The sequence below is a fragment of the Dromiciops gliroides genome, chromosome 3 (genome assembly GCF_019393635.1).
Source record: "Dromiciops gliroides isolate mDroGli1 chromosome 3, mDroGli1.pri, whole genome shotgun sequence".
NCBI lineage: Eukaryota > Metazoa > Chordata > Mammalia > Microbiotheria > Microbiotheriidae > Dromiciops > Dromiciops gliroides.
In genome coordinates this window covers 31202858-31228525 of record NC_057863.1, presented here as the reverse complement: position 1 = coordinate 31228525, position 25668 = coordinate 31202858, and the positions used below count along the sequence as shown (strand labels likewise).

The window sequence follows — 25668 nt, the reverse complement described above, 5'->3', positions numbered from 1 at the left end:
AACACAGACTTCTTCTGTTATCCACATTTGGTTGGGTCCAGGTCTACTTCCTGATTACACCTTCTTAGCCCAAGTAACATTTCTTAGTAGAGTACATTGGTTACTGAGGAGATAGATTCCAAATATAATCATTTTATTATAATCACCAATGAGCTAGATCATGGTAAAAATGCTAGAAGATATGTTCGATTACACAATTATTTGCTATCCTTCCATTTTTAACTACATATGATATTGAGATAATCTGGCTTATTAAGTCACATGTCAAATTTTCATCATAGGATTGTTTTCTTCTCATTTTTTTTTCTACTGGCAATACTGCCTGTAATCTTCCATCCTCCATCTTTGCAATGTCTTACCAAAGAGCTTCTACTCTATATTGTTGTTGCACTTGGCTTCCATGTCCTTTTATTTGGCGAAGTGATCAAGTGTTTGCTGGCTTGGATTTTGAGGCTCTTTTGGTGTTGTTGCTATGGTAACTTTCATCTATTGATTAAACTTCTCTGAGAAATGTTAGTAGACAATATTAAGGGATATCTGAGGATTGAGATTTTTTGTGGGACAATGAGGGTTAAGTGACTTGCCCAGGGTCACACAGCTAGTATCAAATGGTTGAGGCCAGATTTGAACTCAGGTCCCCCTGAATCCAGAGCCAGTGCTTTATCCACTGTACGCCCTCGCTGCCTCCAGAGGATTGAGATATTGAAGGCATTTTCTAGATTATGTCTTTACTTTTTTCCTTTAATATTTTCCAGTCAAGAGCTGGTTTGAACAGATTGGGTTGGAGTTGCAATAACTAGCAACTTGTGTTGTTTTCTTGTGTTTATCCTTTCCCCCCTAATTTGATATTGATTTCAACCACTGCTCAATTTGACATTCACAGACAACTGATTCTGAAATAACTGCTGTTGGTAATAAAATATAATGTAACTGATAAATTTCTGTTCATTAAAAACACACAAATCTGCATATATAATCACTTTTTGTGGTTTTGCTTGGTGCTAGCCATATTGAATGCCTTCTAATACACTTCTTATTTATTTATTTATTTGTTTGTTTGTTGTACTGCGTGAGGCAATGAGGGTTAAATGACTTGCCCAGGGTCACACAGCTAGTAAGTGTCAAGTGTCTGAGGCCAGATTTGAACTCAGGGGGCAGCTACGTGGTGCAATGGATAGAGCACTGGCCCTGGATTCAGGAGGACCTGAGTTCAAATCCGGTCTCAGACACTTGACACTTACTAGCTGTGTGACCCTGGGCAAGTCACTTAACCCCAATTGCTTCCCCAAAACAAAACAAAACAAAACAAAACAAACAAAAAACCAACAACACAGATTTGAACTCAGGTCCTCCTGAATCCAGGGCCAGTGCTTTATCCACTGTACCACCTAGCTGCCCCCCCCCCAATATTCTTCTTAAGGAGAATATTTATGACACATGGACATTAGGCTTCTGTGTAGTCAATCAACCTTTGACCTGTTTCATTTAATAATCTCCAAGATTGTTTTCATCATCTTCCCCCTTTCCATTTATGCAATGGAACTGCTGACTATTACACCATATATTGACTTACCTTTCAGTATTCTGTCAAGTTCTTTGTAGAATCTCTGCTACTTCATTCTTTACCACAGATGGCCTTTAACATACCTTCGGTCTCTGAAGTTATAAGCTTATAATCATCATGGTGGTCCATATGCATATATTACCATTTACAAGCACTGCAAAAGAAGCTGAGCTAGTGCCCAGGAAACTATTGTTTCATGTTGTCTTTGGTCTCATAATAAAATGAATCTCCATAATCTTTGCTCAGTCCTTTATCTGCCTTTGTGAGGAGGGTCTGTGAGTGTTCCACTTATTTTTCTACATCTTCTTTAAGTCTTCTGTTTTTATTTGTAGTAAGAATATAACAAATGGATGTGGTTCAATTTCTCCAATTGTGTATCATCTTTGCAGATCACAGAATGATGGAATTTCTGAGTCAGAAGGGATCTCTGTAGCCATCTGGTACAACTACATCTGAAAAAAGAAACCCCCTACAACATATCCAACAAGGAAGGATTCATCTAGCTCTGCTTGAAGTCCCAGTGTGAGGGGAAACCTACTTAATACCTCCTGAGTAGGCCAGTTCCACTTTGGAAGAGTCCTAATTGTCAGGAAGTTTTTCCTTTTATCAAGCATAAATTTGCCTCTTTCTAGTTTTCACTCACTGTGCCTAGTCCTGATCTCTGAGGACCAAGCAATACAAGTTGAATCTCTTTTCTATGGGGAAGCAGAGACTATCTCATGTAAAATTACCTTAGCTATTATTCTCCTATCAATTATATTAATTAATGGTTCATTTTACTCTAAAAAACCCCTTATTATTACTCAAGAAAACACAGGATTAATCTTTACCCCCTGACCCTTAGCTATAATACAAGCTATTTCAATGCTTAGATAGTTAGCTACTAACCCTTGGATAATTAAAAAAACAGCTATCATATCCTTACCAAGATTTCTCTTTTCCAGGCTAAATATACTATTTCTTTCAATAAATTTTCATATAGCATGAGCTCCAGACCTCTTCATCCTCTTCTGCAAACTTCCCAATTTATCAATCTCATCCTTTAAATTGACACCAAGAACTGAACACCCTATTCAGATTTGCTCTGACCTGGCTATATATAGCAAGACTTTTGTGTTATTGTTCCTGGCTTAATGAAGTCCAATATAGCCCTTTAAGATTTACAAAGTCACTTTATAAATATTATCTCATTTGATGTTCACAACCACTCTGGGAGGTATTGCTTTATCATTAAACCCATTTTACAGATGAGGAAACTGAGACAAGTTAAGTGACTTGCTCAGAGTCCCACAGCTAATAAGTGTATGAGACTGTATTTGAACTTGAGTTTTCCTGACTACCTGGACCCCACACTCTATCTACTATGCATGCAACCGTGATACCTTATAGTCATTATTATATTTTTTTTTAGTGAGGCAATTGGGGTTAAGTGACTTGCCCAGGGTCACACAGCTAGTAAGTGTTAAGTGTCTGAGGCCGGATTTGAACTCAGGTAGTCCTGAATCCAGGGCGGTGCTCTATCCACTGCACCACCTAGCTGCCCTTATAGTCATTATTATAGAAAAGTGATTCTATAATATAATAGACACATTTCTTCATGTAATTATATAACATAATGTTCTATATGTAATAGTTGTCTTGTGCTAATCCCCTACTAGGAATGAGGATAAGGAGCTGAATCTGTGATTTTTCTGACATAGTGAACTCTCAGGTGTGGAAACTCCCTCTACCAATGCCAGTTGTACCTTTTCCTGTCTTAAACAGTTGTCTGAAACACCAAGGAAATAATCAACTTGTCCAGCATCCTAGAACTAATATGTGTTAGAGGCAAGACTTGAATCGGGGTCCTCCTGGCATCGACACCACCTCTCTATAAGTTATACCACAATGTCAGTTAACTATCCTATAATAAATTAGAAATTTTATCAGCTCTCTTGCAAATGTGAAACATGTTAGATGGCTTGTGTATGATAACATTCAAAGCAGAAAGTGCCATATTCTCAAATAGCTTTGAAAAAACAAGCCAGACCTCTCAAAGTAGATCTTATATCTGCTAAACAATGGATTTCTAAGGCTTTTGATAGGAAGCTAACCTCCATGAGACATGAAGGGTGAAAAGTCGCATTTGCCTTAAGGATACCACTATCAACAACCTTCAAGTCTCATTACTGGACATTTCATGTTGCTAAGTGACCATACCTGAGAACGAATTTTTAGGGCTGGCCCAAGTTTTAAGCCCATAGTGTCCAAAAGGTGCTCCTCGGTGAGCAAGGGCAAAGTTTCTCCATCAATTGCATGGTCTCTAAATATCTTAGAAATAAAAAAAGAAATGCATGTTACTCTGTCCAATCGCCTCTTGTGTTGTTTAATGCCATTTTGTTTTGTTCATTGTAATTTCCATCTTTGGGAACCACAAGGACAATATTTCCTCCAAACAACAGAAGGAAGAATGGCTTCTGGTTTACTTCCTGCTGTTCAGTGTTTTCTGCTCATCATATTGGGCATATGGGCATTTCCAAAGCAGGTGGGAAAGGAAGAAGTCATCCAGGGGGTGGGGGAGGACTATTCATCCTTTTGTCCCCCCTCGGAGTGTCTTCCATCCATACTATCTACCTATCTACCTACCTATTTATTCACCTATCCATCCATCCATCCATCCACCTATCCATCTCTCTCTCTATCATCTATTTATCCATCATCCTACCTACTTATCTATCCATCCATCATCTATCAATCATCTCTCTCTCTCTCATTATCTCTTTATCTCTCTACCTACCTACCTATTAATCTATCTGTCTATTCACCTGTCCATCCATCTATCCATCCATCCACCTATCCATCTCTCTCTCTGTCATCTATTTATGTATCCATCATCCTACCTACTTATCTATCTATCCATCCATCATCTATCAATCATCTCTCTCATTATCTCTCTATCTCTCTACCTACCTATTTATCTATCTATCTCTTCCATCACTAGTTGTTTACATGTTGTCTGTCCCATTATACTGCAAGCTCCTTACAGGAAGGGACTGCCTTTTACCTTTCTTTGCATTCCCCGTGTTTAGTGTAGTACCTAGCACATAGTAAGTACTCAATAAAAGCTCGTTGGCTTGACTTGACTCACACAACTGGCTTCTCTGTGATTTTCCAAACAGCCTAGTTAATTTCTCTTTGAAGTGGACATGGCCCTCCTATTTTCCTCTAAACAAGGCAGACAGCTGCAGGGCTGAATGCTCCACAGACATCAAAGGAGTCACTCCTCCCTGCTGTGCTGGGGGAGAAGGTACACTGTTAGCGTCATCCTGTGATCAAAGCCTTGAGAAATGAGCTTTGTGAGCCATAAGTATCACAGGGTAGGGTAAAAGCACTGGACTTGGTGGGATCGTATCCTAGAACTAGAGATGGGAGGGACTTTAGAGGTGATCTGGCCAAACATCTTCATTTTAGAGATTATCAAGTCCAGAGCTGGAAGGGACCATCACATCCAATTGCCTTATTTTACAACCAAGGAAACTGAGGCAGGGGGCAATGAAATGACTTGTCCAAGGTCATACAGGTAATAAGTAGTTGAGCCAGCATTCCAACTCAGGACCTCTGATTCCGAATCCAGAATTCATTCCACCTCACCGTGCCAAAAGACCAAAGTTCAAGATCCAGTTCCACCACTTATTATTAGCATAAGAAAAAGACTCAGTTTATCTGGCTAGAAAACCTAGGTAACAACATTAGTCCTGGCTGTCTCAGAGGGTTGTTGTAAAGAAGGATGGCTGTATTTTGAAAAGGATTCTATAAGTGTCAATCGTTACTATTAAAATGAAGAGATCTCACTCATTTCTACAGAAATCAATAAATATAAAATAATATTTCAATTCTTGTAGTTTGGGAGGCATTTTTCTCTTCTTCATAATTATATGACCTTAGGCACACTCATAAAATTTAGTGTTTTATGTCCCATTTCTTAAAGTTTGTGGTTTTTTTAAACTATGAAAGCACCATGGCTAGAGACCTGGCCCTCAGGGTTCAGAAAGACGTGGGTTCCAGTCCCGTCTCTGACACATAACTGGTTGTGACTCCAGGCAAGACATTTAACTTCTCAAAGCCCTGGTAACTATCTAAGATTGTAAATTGCAGAGAAGATATCAACTTGTATTTAATCCACCAAAAAAACAACTTTATTAAGTTCCTACAATAAGCATTAGTAGAGGGAATTCCTCACAGGGAACTTCCTATACTGATACAATCATAGGCTAAGTTTTAAAAATTAAGTAAAGTTTAGTTGTTAACTTTTTTAAAGTTTAGTTAAGTTTTCGTTTCTTTGCTGAATAAAAATGTCTTTTATGAATGAGTATTCCATATATTTGCCTTTATATAGGTTTTATAGGATTTTAAGCTGGTGGGGATTTTAGATATCATTGGCCCAGAGGAAGGAGTAGAGACTTGCTCATGTGATCTTTATGTAGCAGAGACAAGATGCTCAGCCAACTCTCTGACTGAGAATCTGACTTGTTTCTCCTCCACCATGTTGCCAAAGCTTTCTTTTCTTTTTCAGACTAAATGAGCTATTCCACAATTCCATTTGAGTCTCTGAGTGGCTCCAAAGTTACACATTACCCTGCTGTGTTTCATGACATAACACAAAGCTTGATACTTTGAACTAGTGAGAAAGTAAGCTTATCAACAATGGGCACCTGGGAGCTACCTTCCCTGAGTGATAACCTTGTTGACCTCAGCTTTTACACAGCCTCCTGGGTAATTAGAGGAATCAAATTTATAATAAATTGTAATGCCTACATTTCATAGGATCATTGATTTAGAACTGGAAGGAGTCTCCTGGATCATTTAATGCAACCTACTCCTATTATAATTAAAAGTGTCTTTGAAAAGATATATTTTTCTTTTTCTAACATCCTGGGTTTAAGAGACATGTAAGTCAACAGAAATATATTTCAAAGTTCCTTAATCTTTAGGTAGCATTTGAGTTCATTTTTATCTGTTTACCAATTGAATGATGGGTTGATTATCGATTGGGTCTCCCTATCTTGCCCAGGCTGGAAATTCAATGGCTACATATTAGTTGATAACACTACTGGTCACCTTAGCTGGCCCAATAGCCTCACTCCCAGGAAACTCAACCATATTGGCATGGGGTTCAGTGCAGACCTGATTAACTAACTAGCTTTGCTGTGTCTCAGAACTCCTGAGCTCAAGCAATCTAGTAGCCTCCCTGGTAGCAAAGATTACAAGCATGTGCCCTTATGCCCAACTTAAGTTTATTTTAATAAAGAAAGTAAGTCACCTGTGCATAATCTGAACAACCTGGGAGCCCAGTAATGAAGTCATACACATCGTCTACGGCCCATTTCCGAATATCTTCAACAGAAGAAAGATCTTCCCCATTTAAAAATAGGTCACTTGTTCCTTTAAAGAGAACAGAAAAAGAAAGAAATTCTAATGACCCATCTTGGTCCCAGAAAACAGATGGTGATACAAGAAATATACTCCCCCTCTTAGTAGAGAGTTGAGGGGCTTCAGGAGGGACTCACTACATATGCTGTCAGATGAAGGGTTTTTTTTTGTTAGTAATGATTAACCAGTTTTCTTCATTACTTGGGAAGATGTAAATGAAGAAGAGGACATATTGAGAAAATAACTGCAGCGTAGCAAATAAAAACTATCAATAACACTTAAATGAAAAGGACATTATTTTGTGATAAAAGATATGTTTAATAAGGAAAATAGTTGAGCATAGTGGTTTTTTAAAAAAGTACCTGTATAGGGGGCAGCCAGGTGGCACAGTGGATAAAGCACTGGCCCTGGATTCAGGAAGACCTGAGTTCAAATCCAGCCTCAGACACTTGACACTCACTAGCTGTGTGACCCTGGGCAAGTCACTTAACCCCCATTGCCCCACCAAAAAAAAAAATACACGTATACACACCTCATTCAGTACTATCATTATGGTCTCACATACTTTAAAATAGGAGTTCTCACCTTTTTGTGTGTCATGGGCCCCTTTGGCCATCTGGAAGCCTGTGGTTCTCAAGTCAGAATAATATTTCTAGATGCATAAATTAAACCAAATAGGATTATGAAGGAAACCAATTATGTTGAAACACAGTGAAAAGATTGAAAAACTAAATTCATGGAGTTATGGTTAAGAATTCCTCTTTTAAAATACCAAGTCACTGTGTTTTTGGTGGTGTGGCTATTTTCTCTACTACTACAGATCTCAACCCTTCTCTGATTTAGTAAATGATTTAAAGAGCACCCATGGCCAAAAATTTCTTCACCCTATGGTCATCTATGGTCATCTAAATGTAGAACCCTACATTTAACCTGACTCAAGTACTGAGATATTAAGGGGTTTTTTTTGTTTTTTGGTTTTTTTTAAATCAATTCCATCCCTACAACTGTTCTTGGAGGATGTCCCCTCATAATTTTCATTAATTCACCTTAGTCAGTCCTTCATTAACCCCTGCTTAGAATAGTGCAATTACAACCCTCTACTCAATAAACTACAATGGCTCCCTATTACCTCGAGGATTGAGTGGGCAGTCTTTTATTTGGCACTTAAAGCTCTTTACAACCTGACCCTTTTCTTTTGTTACTGTTGTTGTTCAGCTGTTTTTAACTCTTTGTGACCCCATTTAGGGTTTTCTTGGCAAAGATACTGGAGTGCTTTGCCTCTTCCTTCTCCAGCTCATTTGACAGATGAGGAAACTGAGCAAAGTGAAGTGACTTTCCCAGGTTCACACAGCTAGTAAGTGTCTGAGGCCAGATTTGAATTTAGGAAGATGAATTTTCCTGACTCCAGGCCTGGTAGTCTGTGCATTATGGCGCCACCTAGCTGCCCAATGGCCCCCTTCTACCTCTCCAATATTCTACACATCAATTTCCCTTCTGTACATTACAGTCTAGTCATGCTGACCTACCTGATGCTCCTCACACATGGGACTTCATTTCCCACTTCTTTGTCTTTGTACAGAAAGCCCCCCCCACACACACTTAGAATATACTCCCTTCTCACCTCTTCCTTTTCTGATGTCCGCTTTCCTTCAAGACTCAGTTTAAGGATTAAAGACTCCGTACCTTCCCAGCTGCTAGTGCTCTCCCCCCTCAAAAAACTCACCTTGTATTCCTTTTGTCTCTCTGTGTGTATATATGTCTGTACACACACACACACACACACACACACACACACACACACACACACACACACATCGAGAACCCTTATCTTAGAGAGTGGCCCAGGGCACTCAGGGGTTAAGTGGCTTGTCCAGGATTACCCATCTGGTATGTGTCAGAGGCAGAACCTCCCTCTCCCTCTCCACTCTACCCACTGCCAAAATTATTATTTGCTCTCTGCTTGGTGTATGCCCATTACACAATTTTCTCCAAAAAGCATTCTTTTTCCTCCACTTCAGTCCTTGTCTCTTCTCTCTTTCAGCCCTTGTCTCCTCTCTCTCTCTCTCTCTCTCTCTGTCTTCCTTTCTCTCCCTCCCTCCCTCTCTCTTTCCCATCTTCTTTCTTCTTTCTTTCTTCATTTCTCTCTTCATCCATCTCTCTCCCCTCACCCTTTTCTCTGTCTCTCTCTGCCTCTGTCTCTGTCTCTCTGTCTCTTTCTCCCCCCACCATGTTATATGGATGTCACTGTTGCTATGGAGATCAAGGAGGTCAGCCTGACCAAGGGTCTTTAGTTTCTTCACAAGAAACTGAAAGGTAGCTGTGACCACATGACCACAGAGAGTGAAAAATTGAATGAACGAATGTAAAAACCATTTATTAAGCTCTTATTATGTGGGAAACACTATTTAAATTATCCAATAACAAATTGAGGCATCTCTTATCTACCTTGTCCACTTATTTAGTGTTGAAAGAGTGAACCCCAGCTCTGCCCCCCAGGTTTTTTGTTTTTTTAGTGGGGCAATTGGGGTTAAGTGACTTGCCCACAGCTAGTACGTGTTAAGTGTCTGAGGCTGGATTTGAACTCAGGTACTCCTGACTCCAGGGCCAGTGCTCTATCCACTGCACCACCTAGTTGCCCCTCTGGCCTCCCCAGTCTTGCAGTTTCCTTTTACATGTTGTCTTTCTCAGTTACAATGTAAACTTGAGGGCAGGGACTGTCTGCTTCTATTTGTGTTCCCAGTGCCTGGAACACAGTAAACACTTAATGAATGCCTGTTGACTTGATTGCCCATGCAGGAACCCTTTGGCTTCCAGCCAGGCCACCACAAACCTGGGAGGGTTTCATCAACACCCTGGAGCCCATTTATTGCAGCTTTGGATGGTGTCTGATCCTGGCCTCGTCAGCGTCAGGGGGAGGCAATAAATCGTCTCTGATGCTCCCTGTCAAGGTCAGTCCATCTCTCACCTCCATATCTGCACAAAATGCCCTGTAAGTGTACAAGGCTCTCTTCTCTCACCTCTGACTGCTGGAATACCTGTCTTCCTCCAAGAATTAATTCAGGCGTCTCCTCCTGTGAGAAGCCATTCCCTCTACCTTTCCTGGATGTGCTCCGTCAGTCATCTTGCACTCATCTTGCATCCACTTATCTGTGTGCATGCTGTTTCCTCACAGTACAATGGAAGTAGCTGGAGGGTAGACTATAGTTTGGCTTTTGGCTTGGCATCACCAGGACCTAGCCTGGAAGATGGTCCAGTTATCCTTTCCATATGGGGGAAGGGTAGCGTGGGAGTGTTAAGGGCCCTGTGATCTGGAAAATCTGCCCCAAATATTTTGGCCCTCTCTTCATACCAGGGAAGAAGTCTAAATTTTTTCTTTTTCTTTTATGGGATGTTTACAGTACCTTATTGTCAAATTTGGGTCGATATTATGCAATACTATACACATATTTTACGCATTTCAGAGTTTCTAAACCTTTTTTGTGTCATCTGCCAGCCTTCATGCATAGTCTGTGGCTTCCACAAAACTCCCTCCAAATTTCCCTTTTATTTCTCATGCTGACCCTTTATATCTCAAAACTGTAAGAGGGAAAGGTGTGATGTGGAAGGGATAACTGTAGGTGCTTAATTGAACTGAATTCAACTGGCGATCCCACTGGCTGGCCTGGTTTCGGTTCTCAATTATACTTCCAGCAGCCTGCTAGAGATGTTACCCCTTGGGTAAGGGGCTTACTATAACAGCCTTGGTTTTCTCATTTGCAAAACGAAGGGATTGGACTAAGTGATCTCTAAGGTTCCTTGCTGCTTTAGTTCTATACTTCTCTAATTATTTTTAATCCCTGAATTTCTACCCTCTTTTGACCTTTTGATCTCTTTTAATGGTACCACAATTTACCTAGTATCCCACGTTAAAACCTTGGTGTTTCTTCTTATTTTTCCCTCTTCTTCACACCCTATATTCATAGGGTCATAGATTTAGAACTAGAAGGTCATAGAGTCTAAAGCCGTCATTTTATAGATGAGGAAACTGAGGCTAGAGGGGTTAATTGGTGTACCCAGTTTCACAAAACTGCTGAGTGTCTGAGGCAGGATTCGAATCCAGGTCTTGCAGACTCCAAATCCAGCACTCTATTCTCTATACTACACTGCCATCTATCCCTTCCTTTCTATTTCTTTCTTTCTTTCTTTTTTTTTTTGCAGGGCAATGGGGGTTAAGTGACTTGCCCAGGGTCACACAGCTAGTAAATGTCAAAGTATCTGAGGCCGGATTTGAACTCAGGTACTCCTGAATCCAGGGCCAGTGCTTTATCCACTGTGCCACCTAGCTGCCCCCTCTATTTCTACCTCTGCCTTCCTAGTGAATCCTCCAGTTCTTCCTACTTTGACTATTACTATGGTCTCCAAATTAGCCTTAATGCCTCTTGTCTTTTCCCTCTCCAATCCGTACTTTCCAATACTGCCAGATTAATTTTGTTTATACATCAGTCTGATCATGTCACTTCCTTGCTCAAAATCTTTCAGTGGCCTCCTATCTCCTACTGAAAAAATTCCAACTCTTTAGGCTGGCATTCGATGCCCATAGTCCTACACCAGTCTACCTATCCAACATGATCTCATACTGCTGCTCTCCTCTCCTCCAAACTCCAGTCAAATTGGATCATTGCATCTTTGTTCACATCATTTCTTCTTCCTGTAATTCTCTCCATGCTCCCATCTCGGACTGTTAATACCCCACTCCATTCTTTAATACCTTACTCAAAGCATCAGACTTTGGGGGGGAGGGGAATCTCAGTTTCCTCATCTGCAAGATGAGCTAAAGAAGGAAATAACAAACTACTCCAGTATCTTTGTAAAGTAAACCCCAAATGGGGCAGCTAGGTGATACAGTGAATAGAGCACTGGAGCACTGGCCCTGGATTCAGGAGGACCTGAGTTCAAATCTGGCCTCAGACACTTAACAATTACTAGCTGTGTGACCCTGGGCAAGTCACTTAAACCCAATTGCCTCACCAAAAAAAAAAAAAAAAACCAAACCCCAAATGGCAGAATCTACTGAACAACAACTTCTGTTCTCTGTGGCAACATATTGAAATGTTTGCTGAATTATACTGAATTAAATGAATATACCCTTTCAATTGAAGAGATAAGTAAACAGATGAGTCATTATAACACATCAGCCTTACTCAGAGGTCCTCATTAGGCAGGAGTTGTTTGGTAGTTTGCCATCTCTCAGTTAACATTAATTGAGAGCAGAGATTTTCTTTTGCCTTTTTGTGTGTGTATGTCTCCAGCCCTTAATACAGTAGCTGTCACATAGTAGGAGATTAATCAATATACTAGTTGACCGACTGACTGACTGCTTGACAGCTTGTTTTCTAGGTGAAGGAATGGGCCAAAAAACATCTTCCATAAAGGGATAAAACAAAGCTTTATATGAGTGAAGTCTGAATCCACCGTATCAAGCATCTTTGCACTGAACCTTGCCCCTGAGTTGCCTTATTCACCTTAGGAAACTCAGTGTGTGTCTAAGATAATGGATGAAACCCGCTTTTCAGTAGCACTTAGCTAGTCTACTAACTTTCTGGACTTTTGGAGAAAGACAAAAATGCCAGCAATTGTCTTGGTGATTAGTGCCTGGAAAAGGGGCTCTCCCAAATATTAACTAAATAAAGAAGACTTCAGAGATGAGAACTACAACAAACAAGCCCAAACAAAGTACCTATTCTAATGTCTAAATTGATTTCTATTGATACATAGGCTCATTATCTCTTTTAAACAATAATTAATAGATCTTTTTCCCCCCACCACTTGCATTTCCAAATATATTCTTCTTTCCTCCACGGAGAGCCACTGATCATAACAAAGAATTTCTTTTTTCTTTTTCTTTCTTTCTTTCTTTTTTTTGGTGAGGCAATTGGGGTTAAGTGACTTGCCCAGGGTCACACAGCTAGTAAGTGTCAAGTGTCTGAGGCCACATTTGAACTCAGGTCCTCTTGATTCCAGGGCCAAAGCTTTATCCACTGCACCACCTAGCTGCCCCCAAGAATTTCTAAAAATTAATTCAACACAACTAATCAAACCATGAAATGAATCTAAAAGTGTATGCAGCATTTCTCCCCACTCCCTCTCATGTTTGATTACTTTATGGTCATGGTAGCTACTTTATCTAGATGCTTATAATAAGCCTGTGAGGTATGCACTATTATTACCATATATCAAATGGGGAAACTAAGATTCAAAGACATTCATTACTACCTATAATTAGGATTCTTAACCTGAGGTCTATGAACTTGTTTTTAAAAATATATATTGATAATTATATTTCAATATAATTGATTTCTTTTGTTTGCCTGTATATTTTACTTTATGCATTTAAAAACCATTATTCTGAGGAACCCATAGGCTTGACCAGACTTCCCAAGGGAATGAGGACACACACAAAAATAAGAATCTTTGACTGATAACCACACAGCAGCAGTTGGATGCAAACTCTGTTCTTTCCTGCCTCCAAACCTTGAATTCTCCCATCTATCCATGCTGCCTCTCTCTTAGGGGACAATTGGTATTTATTTGTGCACTGCAGGAGCAGTATTGTCTGAAGGAGTGAATATTCTTCCCTCACAGTAAATCTTAGAATTTCAGGACTTGCAAGTCACTTACTCACCCAGAAAACAAGAGAAGAATTCTGATTATGCTTTATTGTAACCCCTGTCTAGGCTGCATTTATCTCTTCTCATATTCTTCATTTAAAATATACATGAGCGTGATAGCACTTTCTATCAAGGAAATGGATTTCATAGCTTCTTAATTTTTAAATAGTATCAAGGTTTATTTTTTTTTAATGGGGAAAAAACCAAGGAACCACCTATGCCTAATTTGAATTTTGAGGGAGTAAACCATTGGGACCAGAATAGGCAAAGCTTATTAGATCACTATTGAAAGGCATCTCTCTACTTAGATGAAAGAATGACTCCAGATTGGGAATCAGGATAATCCAGGGGTCTCCAACCTTTTTTGGCCCCTGTATTCCATGGCTTTGAGTAAATCTTAGTGTACTTTTAATTCAATATAAAAGGAAGTAAATTCTAGAGTTTATTGTGCATTTGCAAATATATAAAATGAGGTTAATTTCAATAGGACAATATAGTTATTTACTAAATAGTCACTGCGCCTCCTTGATAAACATTTTGCACCCATTGGGGAAGGTTATTACAGGGTAGGATCCCTAGGTACAATCAACAAAAACCTAATCTCCAGTAGATTTAATTTTATTTATTCACATTGGTCATAGAATGGATAGAGGAGAGCTGGAGGGAACTTGAAAAGCCATGTAGGCCAGCTATTCATCTGTAAAAGGAGTGGGCTAGGGGCAGCTAGGTGGTGTAGTGGATAAAGCACCGGCCCTGGAGTCAGGAGAACCTGAGTTCAGATCCGGCCTCGGACACTTGACACAAGCTGTGTGTGACCCTGGGCAAGTCACTTAACCCTCACTGCCCAACCAAAAGAAAAAAACAAAACCCAAAACAAAACAAAACAAATTTGAGGGGCAGCTAGGTGGCGCAGTGGATAGAGCACTGGCCTTGGATTCAGGAGTACCTGAATTCAAATCCGACCTCAGACACTTGACACTACCTGTGTGACCCTGGGCAAGTCACTTAACCCCCATTGCCCCGCAAAAAAAAAAAAAATGGAGTGGGTTAGACTCAATGTCTTTAAGGTCCCTGACCATTTCTCAATCTAACCGAGGTCTGGGGAAGGGAAGTGACTTGCCCAATGTCACATGAATAGTCACTGGCAGAGCCAGAGTTCAAACCTGGTCTTCAGACTCTAAACCAGGTATTCAGGGTTAAGTGATTTGCCCAGGGTCACACAGGTAGTAAGGGTCAAGTGTCTGAGGCCTAATTTGAACTCAGGCCCTCCTGAATCTAGGGCCAGTGCTTTATCCACTGTGCTACCTAGCTGGCCCCTCTTAACCTGTTTTTGAACCCTTCTTGCAGTCTGGCAAAGACTGTAGATCCCTTCTCAAAATTAAAAAAAAAATTTAATTTAATTCAAATTCAAATTAAATTCAAATTTATTCATTTTAAAATTTAACTTAAATTTGATTTAAATGTGTTTAAATAAATAAAATATATAGAATTACGAAGCAAATCAAAAGTAGTAAAAAAAATACTGCATGGGGGGGTGGCGCAGGGCAATGAGGGTTAAGTGACTTGCCCAGGGTCATACAGCTAGTAAGTGTCAAATGTCTGAAGCCTGATTTGAACTCAGGTCCTCCTAAATCCAGGACCAGTGTTTTATCGACTGCACCACCTAGCTGCCCCCAAGTGCATTTTTTTTTACCATCCAAATTCAGAGACCTCCTGGAATCTATCTACAGATGCTCTAAGGGGTTAACTCCAGGTTAAGAAGCCCTTCTCTGACTTATTCTCTCCACTGCTATCTTGGACTGCCTTACATGACACATAAATACTATGAAACCATTTATTGGCATAGGTTTGGGAAATAGAAGCAATCACTGTAACTGTACATAATAGACTCGAGAGCTCATTGAATTTCACATAATCTGCTTTAAAGAACCCACCCCAAATGCTCGGTGGCCTGAACAGCTCCTCTTGCTTCATGAATGGACTACGTGAATAGGATTAGGAAAAGGAAATAGGAAAGCAGAGTTACAGTGCTCTCAAACTGTAATTGAAGGGACTTACAAACCTGGAGGGAGGAATGAGCTGTTGTTGAATGCTGGCAATCCATATGGCAGGGAAGGGAAGGAGACTGGAGAGTGGAAAAGATATTTTCCATCAGAGGCTGATGAAGAATGACAGGAATCCTTCCCATTCCCACCACCATTGTCATTTGTTCCAATGGACCAACCATGCTCTTCACAGGGTTTTTGGGAGCCGTGCTCATGTTCCTTGAGGCTCTTGGTGGGCGAAACGGTAGGTTCCCCATCGCTCTGGCTTGGCTCATATTTAGGGTGTGGTTCAATGTCAAGATCTTTCTTGTCCTCTTTTTCTGCAGCTGAAACTGTGATACTCTGATCTGGATTTTTATCCTCCTCTTGGCTTTTGGAACTCCTGGTACTACAACCAGAAGCTTTATGATTTCCCATTCTTCTCCCTAGCCGGCGACCCTTTTCTTTCTGCCAGCTACTAACTGGTGGGTATGGACCAGTTGTTATTAACCCGGTATTGCTATGCAGATCATCCAGAGAGCTTCTGTGGACATAGAGGTCATTGGGAAGATGTACTTCAGGAAGTCTGCTCCTTCCTCGGAATGAAACGGAGCTTGTTGGGATACCATGTTGGTATAGGAATGATGTCTCCAGACCCAAACCCATCAGTCCTTTATGCTGAGCTTTTCCTATCTCCCTTTGTTGAAAAATGGTGCCCATTTCCATCTCCATCCTAAAGATGCAAGAAAAAACCTCACACTCATACACAAACCAACAGAACGTGTTAGAAAGGGAATTTGAATAACCAACTGCTCATCCCAACTATGAGCATCTAACCCTCCCAAGATAAGGTCCTATCTGGGAGCCTTCTCCTTGTTACTTAAACTTTATCCTAATAAAGCTAAGCCCCAAAAGAGTCGTAGGGGAGGAATCCTTCCAATGGATTTCACTGGGGAATCACAAGACAATCTCTTGGACTGTGGGGACTATACTATTGGCATGGAACTGCAGGCACTATGAGGATAGGGTTTAGGGATTAATCATTATCACAGCTTACTCTCTCAAAGTTTTAAAACTGCTGGAAGTGGGTGTTATTTTTTAAATTAAATTCTTTGTATTTTAGATGTACATTCTCTCTTCCTACTTCCCCACCCCACCCCCTCCCTGCAATGAGGAGGCAAGAAAAAACAAATTCCTGTTTCAAACATGTGTGATCAAGCAAAACAGATTCTCATATTGACCATGTATTTCTTCTGCACATCCCCTCCAAATGTCAGTCTGTTCTCTGACTCCATCACATCTCTATCAAGAGGTGGGTAGAATGTTTCACCTTATCCTCTAGAATTGCTGTTGATCATTATGCTAATAAGTGAACTCTGATTAATCTTAATGACTCAGCTAAATCCCCAGAGAACTAATGATGAAGCCTATTTCCTTCCTCTTGGTAGAAGGTGGGCACCTATGGGTACAGAATGGTGTACATGTTGTCAGACTTAGTTTCTCTACATTAGTCAGTTTTGTGTTTTTTTCTAGCAGGCTTTTCAGTACATCAAGGGAAGAATTAAATCCCAGGACAAGAAATGAGTTGCAAAAGCTCCAGAGTACTTGCTATCAACAAAATTTTTGAAATAAAAGAAATTTTTTAAAAGTTATTTGTAGAAAATGTAAGAATCTTAATTAATCAACAAAATACTAATGAAAAGCCAAAAGAACACAATCTTCCAGTTGTGAGCAGGGTGGGGAAAATGGCATTTTTTTGGTTTACTCTATTTTTCACAGGATTCATTCCTTTGGGCTCCTGAGAGTCAAGTGAAGGCATGACGTGGCCTCCTCTCATCTGTGGCCAGTCAATACTTTGAGAACTACTACCCTTGACTAAGACTCAGTTGTCTTTCAGTGAGGGGCTTTGGGGAACCAGGGGACATTCTCTTCTAGGCTGAAATCAGATCTTCCTGAAGCATTTTAGGCTTGAAGAGGTATTGCCAAGCTTTGCACATTGCTGAGAGACAGAAAAATCATTTGAAATTGAGGTGTTCAAATGAATTGCAAAGTCATTCAGGGTAACTCCCTCCCAAGGCAACTGGGACTTCCAATTCTACATTCATGTGAGTAACCACCAACCTTGGGCAGGGGCATTCCTTATAACCTATAGATTCACAAGCACCACCATTCAATAACCCACCTGGCTAGATTGTGTTTCTGAACCAGCTCTTGCCTTCTGGCCACTGCCTCCATGGATTCAGGCTGCAGAAAGCTGTATCCTGAAAAGCAAAACCAGGTCAAGCCCAAAGTAAGTAATACACAATGGCACATGCAAAAAGGAAATCTGGCTGCAGAAGCAACTTGTGATGTGTGAACCGAAACAAAGCCAAAGTCTGCCAAACAATGTGGTAGGCCATCCTACAAGCAGCGTGATGCCCTTAGCATCACATTGGCTATGCAACAGACAGGAGGATAAATTCAGTTTTTTTCCTTTCCTTTGCCTTGCCTGACATCTCTCCTCTTCTTCTGCTTTCTTTCTTTCTTTCTTTCTTTCTTTCTTTCTTTCTTTCTTTCTTTCTTTCTTTCTTTCTTTCTTTCTTTCTTTCTTTCTTTCTTTCTTCCTTCCTTCCTTCCTTCCTTCCTTCCTTCCTTCCTTCCTTCCTTCCTTCCTTCCTTCCTTCCCTCCCTCTCTCCCTCTTTCTCTGTCTTTCTTCCTTTCTTAGAAAGAGCTTTCCCTCCATCCTTCAAAAGGCAAAAAAGGTGAAAGGAACCTTTGAAGTCTGAGGGGGTAGTTCATGATCATTAAAAGAAAATTTTTAAAAAGTAATCTACTGGGGTAGCTAGATGGCACAGTGGATAGAGCACTGGCCTTGGAGTCAGGAGTACCTGAGTTCAAATCCAGCCTCAGACACTTAACACTTACTAGCTGTGTGACCCTGGGCAAGTCACTTAACCCCAATTACCTCACTAAAAAAAAAAAGCAATCTACTTCTCTTGCTCTATAGGCACACCTGATAATTGACAAAAATGGAAGTTTTCCAGATGGGAAAATATTCAAAAGGTTTCTCCAGGTGGACCTTCATCCTTCAGTGGCAGAGGTTGGAGCCCATAGCAACTAACGATTGTTCAAGAGATCATAGATTTAAAGCTAGAAGGGAAATCATTAAATCCAACTCCCTCGTTTAAGAGCTGAAACAGGCACAGAGAAGTTAGTGGTTTGGGGCAGCTAGGTGGTGCAGTGGATAAAGCACTGGCCCTGGATTCAGGAGGACCTGAGTTCAAATCTAGCCTCAGACACTTATATTTCCTAGCTGTGTGACCCTGGGCAAGTAACTTAGCCCTCATTGCCCTGCAAAGAAAAAGAAAACAGCTGAGGAGAAGTTAGTGATTTGCCCAGGGTCTCAAACTCAGGACCCAAGTGTTCCTGACTCCAAGTCCAGTGCTCTATCTACTACATCAAGCTGTCTCTCTGACCCAGTGACCATAATAACCTCTCTAGTTAATAATAAGAGAAGGAACTTGGATGTTAGGTATCAGATATAGTTATCAAGTTCCAAGACAAGGACAAAAGGGGCAATGGTGTCTTTCCCTTCCCTTTAGCTAGTATAGTTACTGTTATTAACAACCTTCGGTGGGCTCAGACTAAGCAGCCACATTCCACAGATACTTTGTGATTTGATTTTTTTATAATTAATAAACATGTATTTTATCATCACTTCCCTCCTCCCACCAACTCCCTATTGGGGGGAAAACACTGAAATCATTGAACCATAAGAAAAAAAACAACATTAAAAACCATTGAAAAAGCCCACTGAACCATTGAAAACCGTGGGAAAACAAAACCAAAAAGAAAAAGAAACCCTGGTAACCAATAGGCGCGATCCCACAGTCCCTTTGAATATTACCACATCCCTGAGTGCTCAGACCTGGATAAACAGTGTTAGACAGAACGTGGGGCATATTCACATGAGGGGGAACCGATGCTCCCAAGCGGGAAGCGATGTGGATTTGTCTAAGGTCAGGCGGAGCCATCACATCAGCTGAAGGCAATGAATCTCTAGGGGAAGAAAGGAAATTAAGATGAGATGCAGGTCTTGCTGTTCCTGAGGCATTAGGCTCTATGTCAATTTAGGGCACTTCTGCCTCATCAGAAGTGCAAGAATGTCTGTGATTCCTAAGTTTAACAAAGGAATCTATTGAGGAAGGTCTGAAGTGAGAAAGCCCTCATTTAGGGATGAACTTGGTATAGAAAGTAGCTGAGGGGAGGAGCAGGGAGGCAGCATTCCGGGACCTATCAATAAGAACATCTAATCAGATTTATTCTGATTATTATAACTGCAGGATTCCCCCCCACCCCCACCCCTTATTTAACAGACATCATTTCACTACACGTCAGTACCATAGTCTCCTGGATCTAATGTTTGATCGATTGATTACACTAACTCTTTTATTTTCCCAGGCTTTCTCTCGGCACCTGTATCTTTGTTTTTCAGACCATTATAGGCATCGTTCAAGCTCAATGCTATCAAAGCCCATGTGATCCCCAGTCTGGTCATCCTGGTCAAACCCCTCCCAATGGAGCCACCTGGACTCTGTTCCTAGGTCCTGGGCTCTAATGGGTTTACTTTTGCTTTATCTTGCCAAAGATCAGATCACCACCTCACTTCCTAGAGGTGTCCAAACCAAACTCACATGCCTAAAGGAGCTCCTAACAGGAGTTGGAAACTTGGGGGGCTGGCAGGTTGGCATGATTAGAAATATCCAGGGGGCAGCTAGATGGTGCAGTGGATAGAGCACCAGCCCTGGATTCAGGAGGACCTGAGTTCAAATCTGGCCTCAGACACTTAACACTTACTAGCTGTGTAACCCTGGGCAAGTCACTTAACCCCAATTGCCTCACCAAAAAAAAAAAAAAAAAAAGAAAGAAAGAAATAGCCAGAAGGTGATATGGAAACCTGATCCACATCAAGTCTACTGATAGACCTACTAATATAAATATAACTGTGTGTGTATATATATATATATATATATATATATATATATATATATACATACACATATATAGCTAATGTGTATAACTATACAAATGTGTCTGGGTATATATGTATATATATATATAGATAGATACAAACTAATGTTTATTAAATATATATGTATGTGTACCTGTATATACATGTACAAGTCAACTAGCATTCATTAAGCACCTACCATGGGCTTAACAGATTTGATACATATGAGCTTGGCTGAAAGCCCAGCAGAGTATAATAATATGACAATATACCATATATATATTGTATATCATAACAGGTATCACATATGATACATTCATAAACATATGATAGCTCATATATGAAATATATAATACATGACATATTTATGTCTATCATACGTTATGTATATCAGCAAATGTGAAGACCCAACAGTGTCTGGCACAAAGTAGGTGCTTAATAAATGCCACTTGACTGACTAACTGCTAAGTCCATATTGATTCATCGAATGAGTTCTACTCTCTTTTGAGGGAGCAAAAGTGAGGAGTGTTAAAGGTGCAACGAATGGAACACTTCACTATGTCAAATTTGTCAATTCCAACAGCTGCTGCCATGGAGACCAGAGATGTACCTCGGGAGAAGTGTTTGATCACCCCCCCCAATCATGCAGGTAATATCTGACCTTGATAGACATAGATGCTGTCCTTGTACCTGTTTCCTTCAGTGTTTTAGTGTGAATACTCCTTCCACCAGCTCAGATCCCCATCCCTCTCTAATTTGGTAAGTGCTTTTTGATAGTTTCTACAGCCCCAGATTTATTCCCTTGCAGCTAGCCAGTCATTGGATGGGCCCCTCTGAACACAGTTGGTTGGCCCTCAGGCAATAGACAATGGCTCAGTCCAGTGGCAATGAACTTAAACAAGTTTTTTTTTTGCATCTTCTGGGCTTTCATGCTCTGTGGGCAGTTGACCATTTAAGAACCGAGGGTCACTGCCATCTGGGGATGAAGCTTTGAAGTAGATCACTAGCAGAGCAACGAGCCATAGAGGCCAAAATGAAATTGAAATAATATTAAGCAAGAAAAGAGCCAAAGAGTTCTGTCTTCAAGTATTTGAAGCAGGGCCCTGAGGAAGAGAACCAGACTGTATTCTGTTAGAATACAAGGTCCTTAAAGGAAGGGACCATTTCACTCTTGGTGACATCCTCAATGCCTAGTATAGTACTTGACACATAATAGCAACTTAACAAAGGCTTTTTAATAGCTGATTCTTCTTTGTCCCTAAGGGCTGAAAGAGCAATGAGTATAAATTTTAAAGAGGTAAATTCTGGCTTAATATCAGGCGAAAATTCTAACGACTAGAGCTATTTCTTTCTTTCTTATTTTTTTTTTTTGTGAGGCGGTGGGGTTTTTGTGTCTTGCCCAGGGTCACACTGCCAGTGTCAAGTGTCTGAAGTTGGATTTGAACTCAGGTCCTCCTGAATCCAGGGCCGATGCTTTATCCACTGTGCCACCTAGCTGCCCCCTAGAGTTATTTCAAAGTGGTAAGTAAGTAGATTTCCCCTTTCCAGACTTCAAAGGCTGGATGCCCACTTGTTAGGGACAACTGGGGTGGGGGGTTCGTTCAGGTGCCAATTGGAGCTGATGGCCTCTGAGGTCCCTTCCAAATCTAAGACCCTGAAATTCTGCACATATTCAAGAACCATGCTAGCTTGTGTTTAGATGAAAGATTATAGTGGAGAAAAATATACCTGTCCACAAACCGAGCTTCAAATTGTGAGGGAACAGATTGGATTCTCTGTGGTCCCGACCCTATCAATGACGGGTTAACAGTCATCAAGGGATTTCTCATCAACACCTCTTGTTGCTGGTGCAATTCTAGTAGAAACCAAATCAGGTTGTTATTCAGAAAAAAAAAAACCCACCCCAAGAAGAATAACTACCATCTGGCCTTCCATTCCCATTCCCTTCAGATGCAAGGAGAAGCTTCTGTATTTAGAGACTAGGTATGAAATAGCTTTTTGCTGCTCCAAGCAAGCTAGATAGCAAGCACTTGGGATGTTGTATGATTCATCAGTTTAAAGATGCTAAAGATCCCAAGATTTAATTCTCCCCTTGGCATTCTGCAGAGTCCACTAGAAACACACTACGATTCTGTCCACAGTAAGAATACAATGCAAATGGCTGTGCTGGCTATAATTTTGAAACTGCTGATTCTTCTATGCAATGAGCATGACATCTGTGCTGAGGATGGCACCTGGGCCCCTTTTAATTTGGATGTTTCCTGATGACATAGCCATCCTCAATAAAAATGTTAGCTGACAATGACTTCATATATTTTGTTGTTTGTCCTTCATTCTTGAAGAGGACCATGACATTGGGAGGTGATGTCATGACTTGCAGTGAATTGGATTTAAATGAGTGAGGCCTGTGCAGTCACCAGCCTCACTCTCTCCTCCAGAGCCATCTGGGTCCAGTGGCAAGATATAGATCAGGATGACTGGAGATGGCCCCAGATGTAGTGGGAGACCCTGGCCCTTTTAAACTAAGGTCCTTCCCAAGTCTCAGTAACAAATTAATGAAGGGAAGGAAAGGGAAAGGAAGGGAAGGGAAGGGAAGGGAAGGGAAGGGAAGGGAAGGGAAGGGAAGGGAAGGGAAGGGAAGGGAAGGGAAGGGAAGGGAAGGGAAGGGAAGGGAAGGGAAGGGAAGGGAAGGGAAGGGAAGGGAAGGGAAGGGAAGGGAAGGGAAGGGAAGGGAAGGGAAGGGAAGGGAAGGGAAGGGAAGGGAAGGGAAGGGAAGGGAAGGGAAGGGAAGGGAAGGGAAGGGAAGGGAAGGGAAGGGAAGGGAAGGGAAGGGAAGGGAAGGGAAGGGAAGGGAAGGGAAGGGAAGGGAAGGGAAGGGAAGGGAAGGGAAGGGAAGGGAAGGGAAGGGAAGGGAAGGGAAGGGAAGGGAAGGGAAGGGAAGGGAAGGGAAGGGAAGGGAAGGGAAGGGAAGGGAAGGGAAGGGAAGGGAAGGGAAGGGAAGGGAAGGGAAGGGAAGGGAAGGGAAGGGAAGGGAAGGGAAGGGAAGGGAAGGGAAGGGAAGGGAAGGGAAGGGAAGGGAAGGAAGGAAGGAAGGAAGGAAGGAAGGAAGGAAGGAAGGAAGGAAGGAAGGAAGGAAAAGTCTGGGAGGGAAAGGCTCTCAAGGTTTCTGGCTAAAACAGAAGCAGTTGCTATTTGTATTCACTGGCTAATTTTTCTATTCACAAGCCAATCAGGCTTGTCCTGGGACCTATTGTTGGACAATCTATGAAAGTCAAAGTAACTTGGGGTTAAGGCATGATCCATTAAAAAAAATCATGGCCATGAGCCCCAAATCATCCAATGAGGTTTCAGCAATCAAAACATATTCCTTCGGGCAGAGCACCTGCAGGTAAGGGTATGAATCCCTATAAGGACAGAGAAGGGACAGGGACAGGGACAGGAAGAGGGATTCATATAGATTATCATGTCTGAATTCCATGATCATCTTATGAAGTGGGGGCTTCATTTATAAGCATTACTGTTTTTCTTTTACAGATCAGGGAATAGAATCAGAGAGATGAATCACTTGTTCAGGGTCACACAGCAAGATTCCAATTCATGTATTCCTAACCCCAAGTAGAGCACTCTATCTAAATCACTAAGAAAGTTTGCCCTTGTAAATCCCTTCCCCAAGAAAACCTTGACCTCTGCCCACCTCTCCTCGTACAACATGATAGCGGTTGGCAATCTGGTACGCCATTTTGGAAAAGTTATTCGGCTCTCATCTATGCCATGCTAAATAGAATCTTTTGTACATGTGAGAATCACTACTAGTAGAATATTTACTTTTTTTATCCATATGCTAGAGCCACAAGACCCCTAAAAACTTAAAATACAATTGTGTTGCATTACATTTATTTTTTTAAATAAGACCTTGTTTGGTAACTACCCATGAGCCTACTTCCTATACTAGTACAGATTACCCACTATTTTGCAATGCATAGTCTTGGAGTTACCTGGGATGCCAAAAGGTTCAGTAACTTGCACAGGGGCACATAGCCACTGTGTATCAAAAAGACTTGAACCCAAGGGACTCCCAGGTTTGATTTCTATTCACTAGCCCACACATCAGGTTATGTTAAAAATAAAGGCAAGGCTGTGTGACCCTGGGCAAGTCACTTAACCCCCATTGTCCTGCAAAAAAAGTAAAATAAAGGCAAAAGGAGAAGAGGTTGAGAAAGGAAGAGGAGTAGCCCATCAAGAAACAAAAGTCACCTATGTGCTGGTAGGTACACTAGGAAAACAAATCAATAAAAATCAGTCAGGGGTCAGCCCATTTGGATCGCTAAGATGTTAGACTTACCTCCTGTTGTCATCCTACTTGCTAATCTATACAAGTTCTTTTCTTCTAATGTCCCAGATTCCCCAAGAAGAGACAGCTTTCTGAGATGCTCTGCAGGAGTCATTTTGGGTAATGCCACATCTAGATTTTCCCCTGAGATTATCAATAAATCTAATAAGTCAGTAAGGACTCAATAGAAGAATGAAAACCACTTAGTGTATTTCATTCCTTCACAACACAACTGTATTAATGGTGGGTCTCCAATGCATTCTTTCTCTGAAAACCACATGGAAACCAAGGCTTGTACAGAATTTGCCAGCATATATAGAACCAGGGACACAACCACTTAAAACATGCTATCAGGCTGCCAACCACATTGTGTGAGATGAATAGGCACAGAATAGACCACCTCCTTCCCCCCTCAATATTTCCCTTGTCACTACCCACTCATTACTCATCTCATACCTTTCCATGGCACTTCCCTGAGTACCCCCCACCCCCAAAGTGGGCATTATCTCTAGAACAATAAGCACAAATTTTATTTGTAGGGTGATTGGGTTCTTTCATTTTCTTTCCTTGGTACCTTAGTATATATTTATCAGACTAGCTAATCTTTGGGAAGGCACAATGATTTATACCATAACATCAATATTACAAAAATAAACAACTTTGAGGATTTTTATAAAGTGGTGAAGAATGAAATGAGCAGAAC

The 25668-nt window shown here is 41.0% G+C and overlaps 1 protein-coding gene across 1 annotated transcript in view; it reads right to left on the bottom strand.

Moving 5' to 3' along the window:
- Positions 1-22464, bottom strand: part of SAMD7 (sterile alpha motif domain containing 7) — a 37081-nt gene extending 14617 nt beyond the window's left edge. Inside the window, exons 1-7 of the mRNA XM_043993323.1 lie at positions 22364-22464; positions 19553-19683; positions 17827-17905; positions 15747-16377; positions 7559-7625; positions 6864-6985; positions 3764-3874 (exon numbers count right to left, since the gene is read on the bottom strand). Of these exons, the coding sequence (XP_043849258.1) occupies positions 3764-3874; positions 6864-6985; positions 7559-7625; positions 15747-16377; positions 17827-17905; positions 19553-19683; positions 22364-22464 (1242 nt within the window). The remainder of the gene's footprint in view (positions 1-3763; positions 3875-6863; positions 6986-7558; positions 7626-15746; positions 16378-17826; positions 17906-19552; positions 19684-22363) is intronic.
- Positions 22465-25668: the final 3204 nt, after the last annotated feature.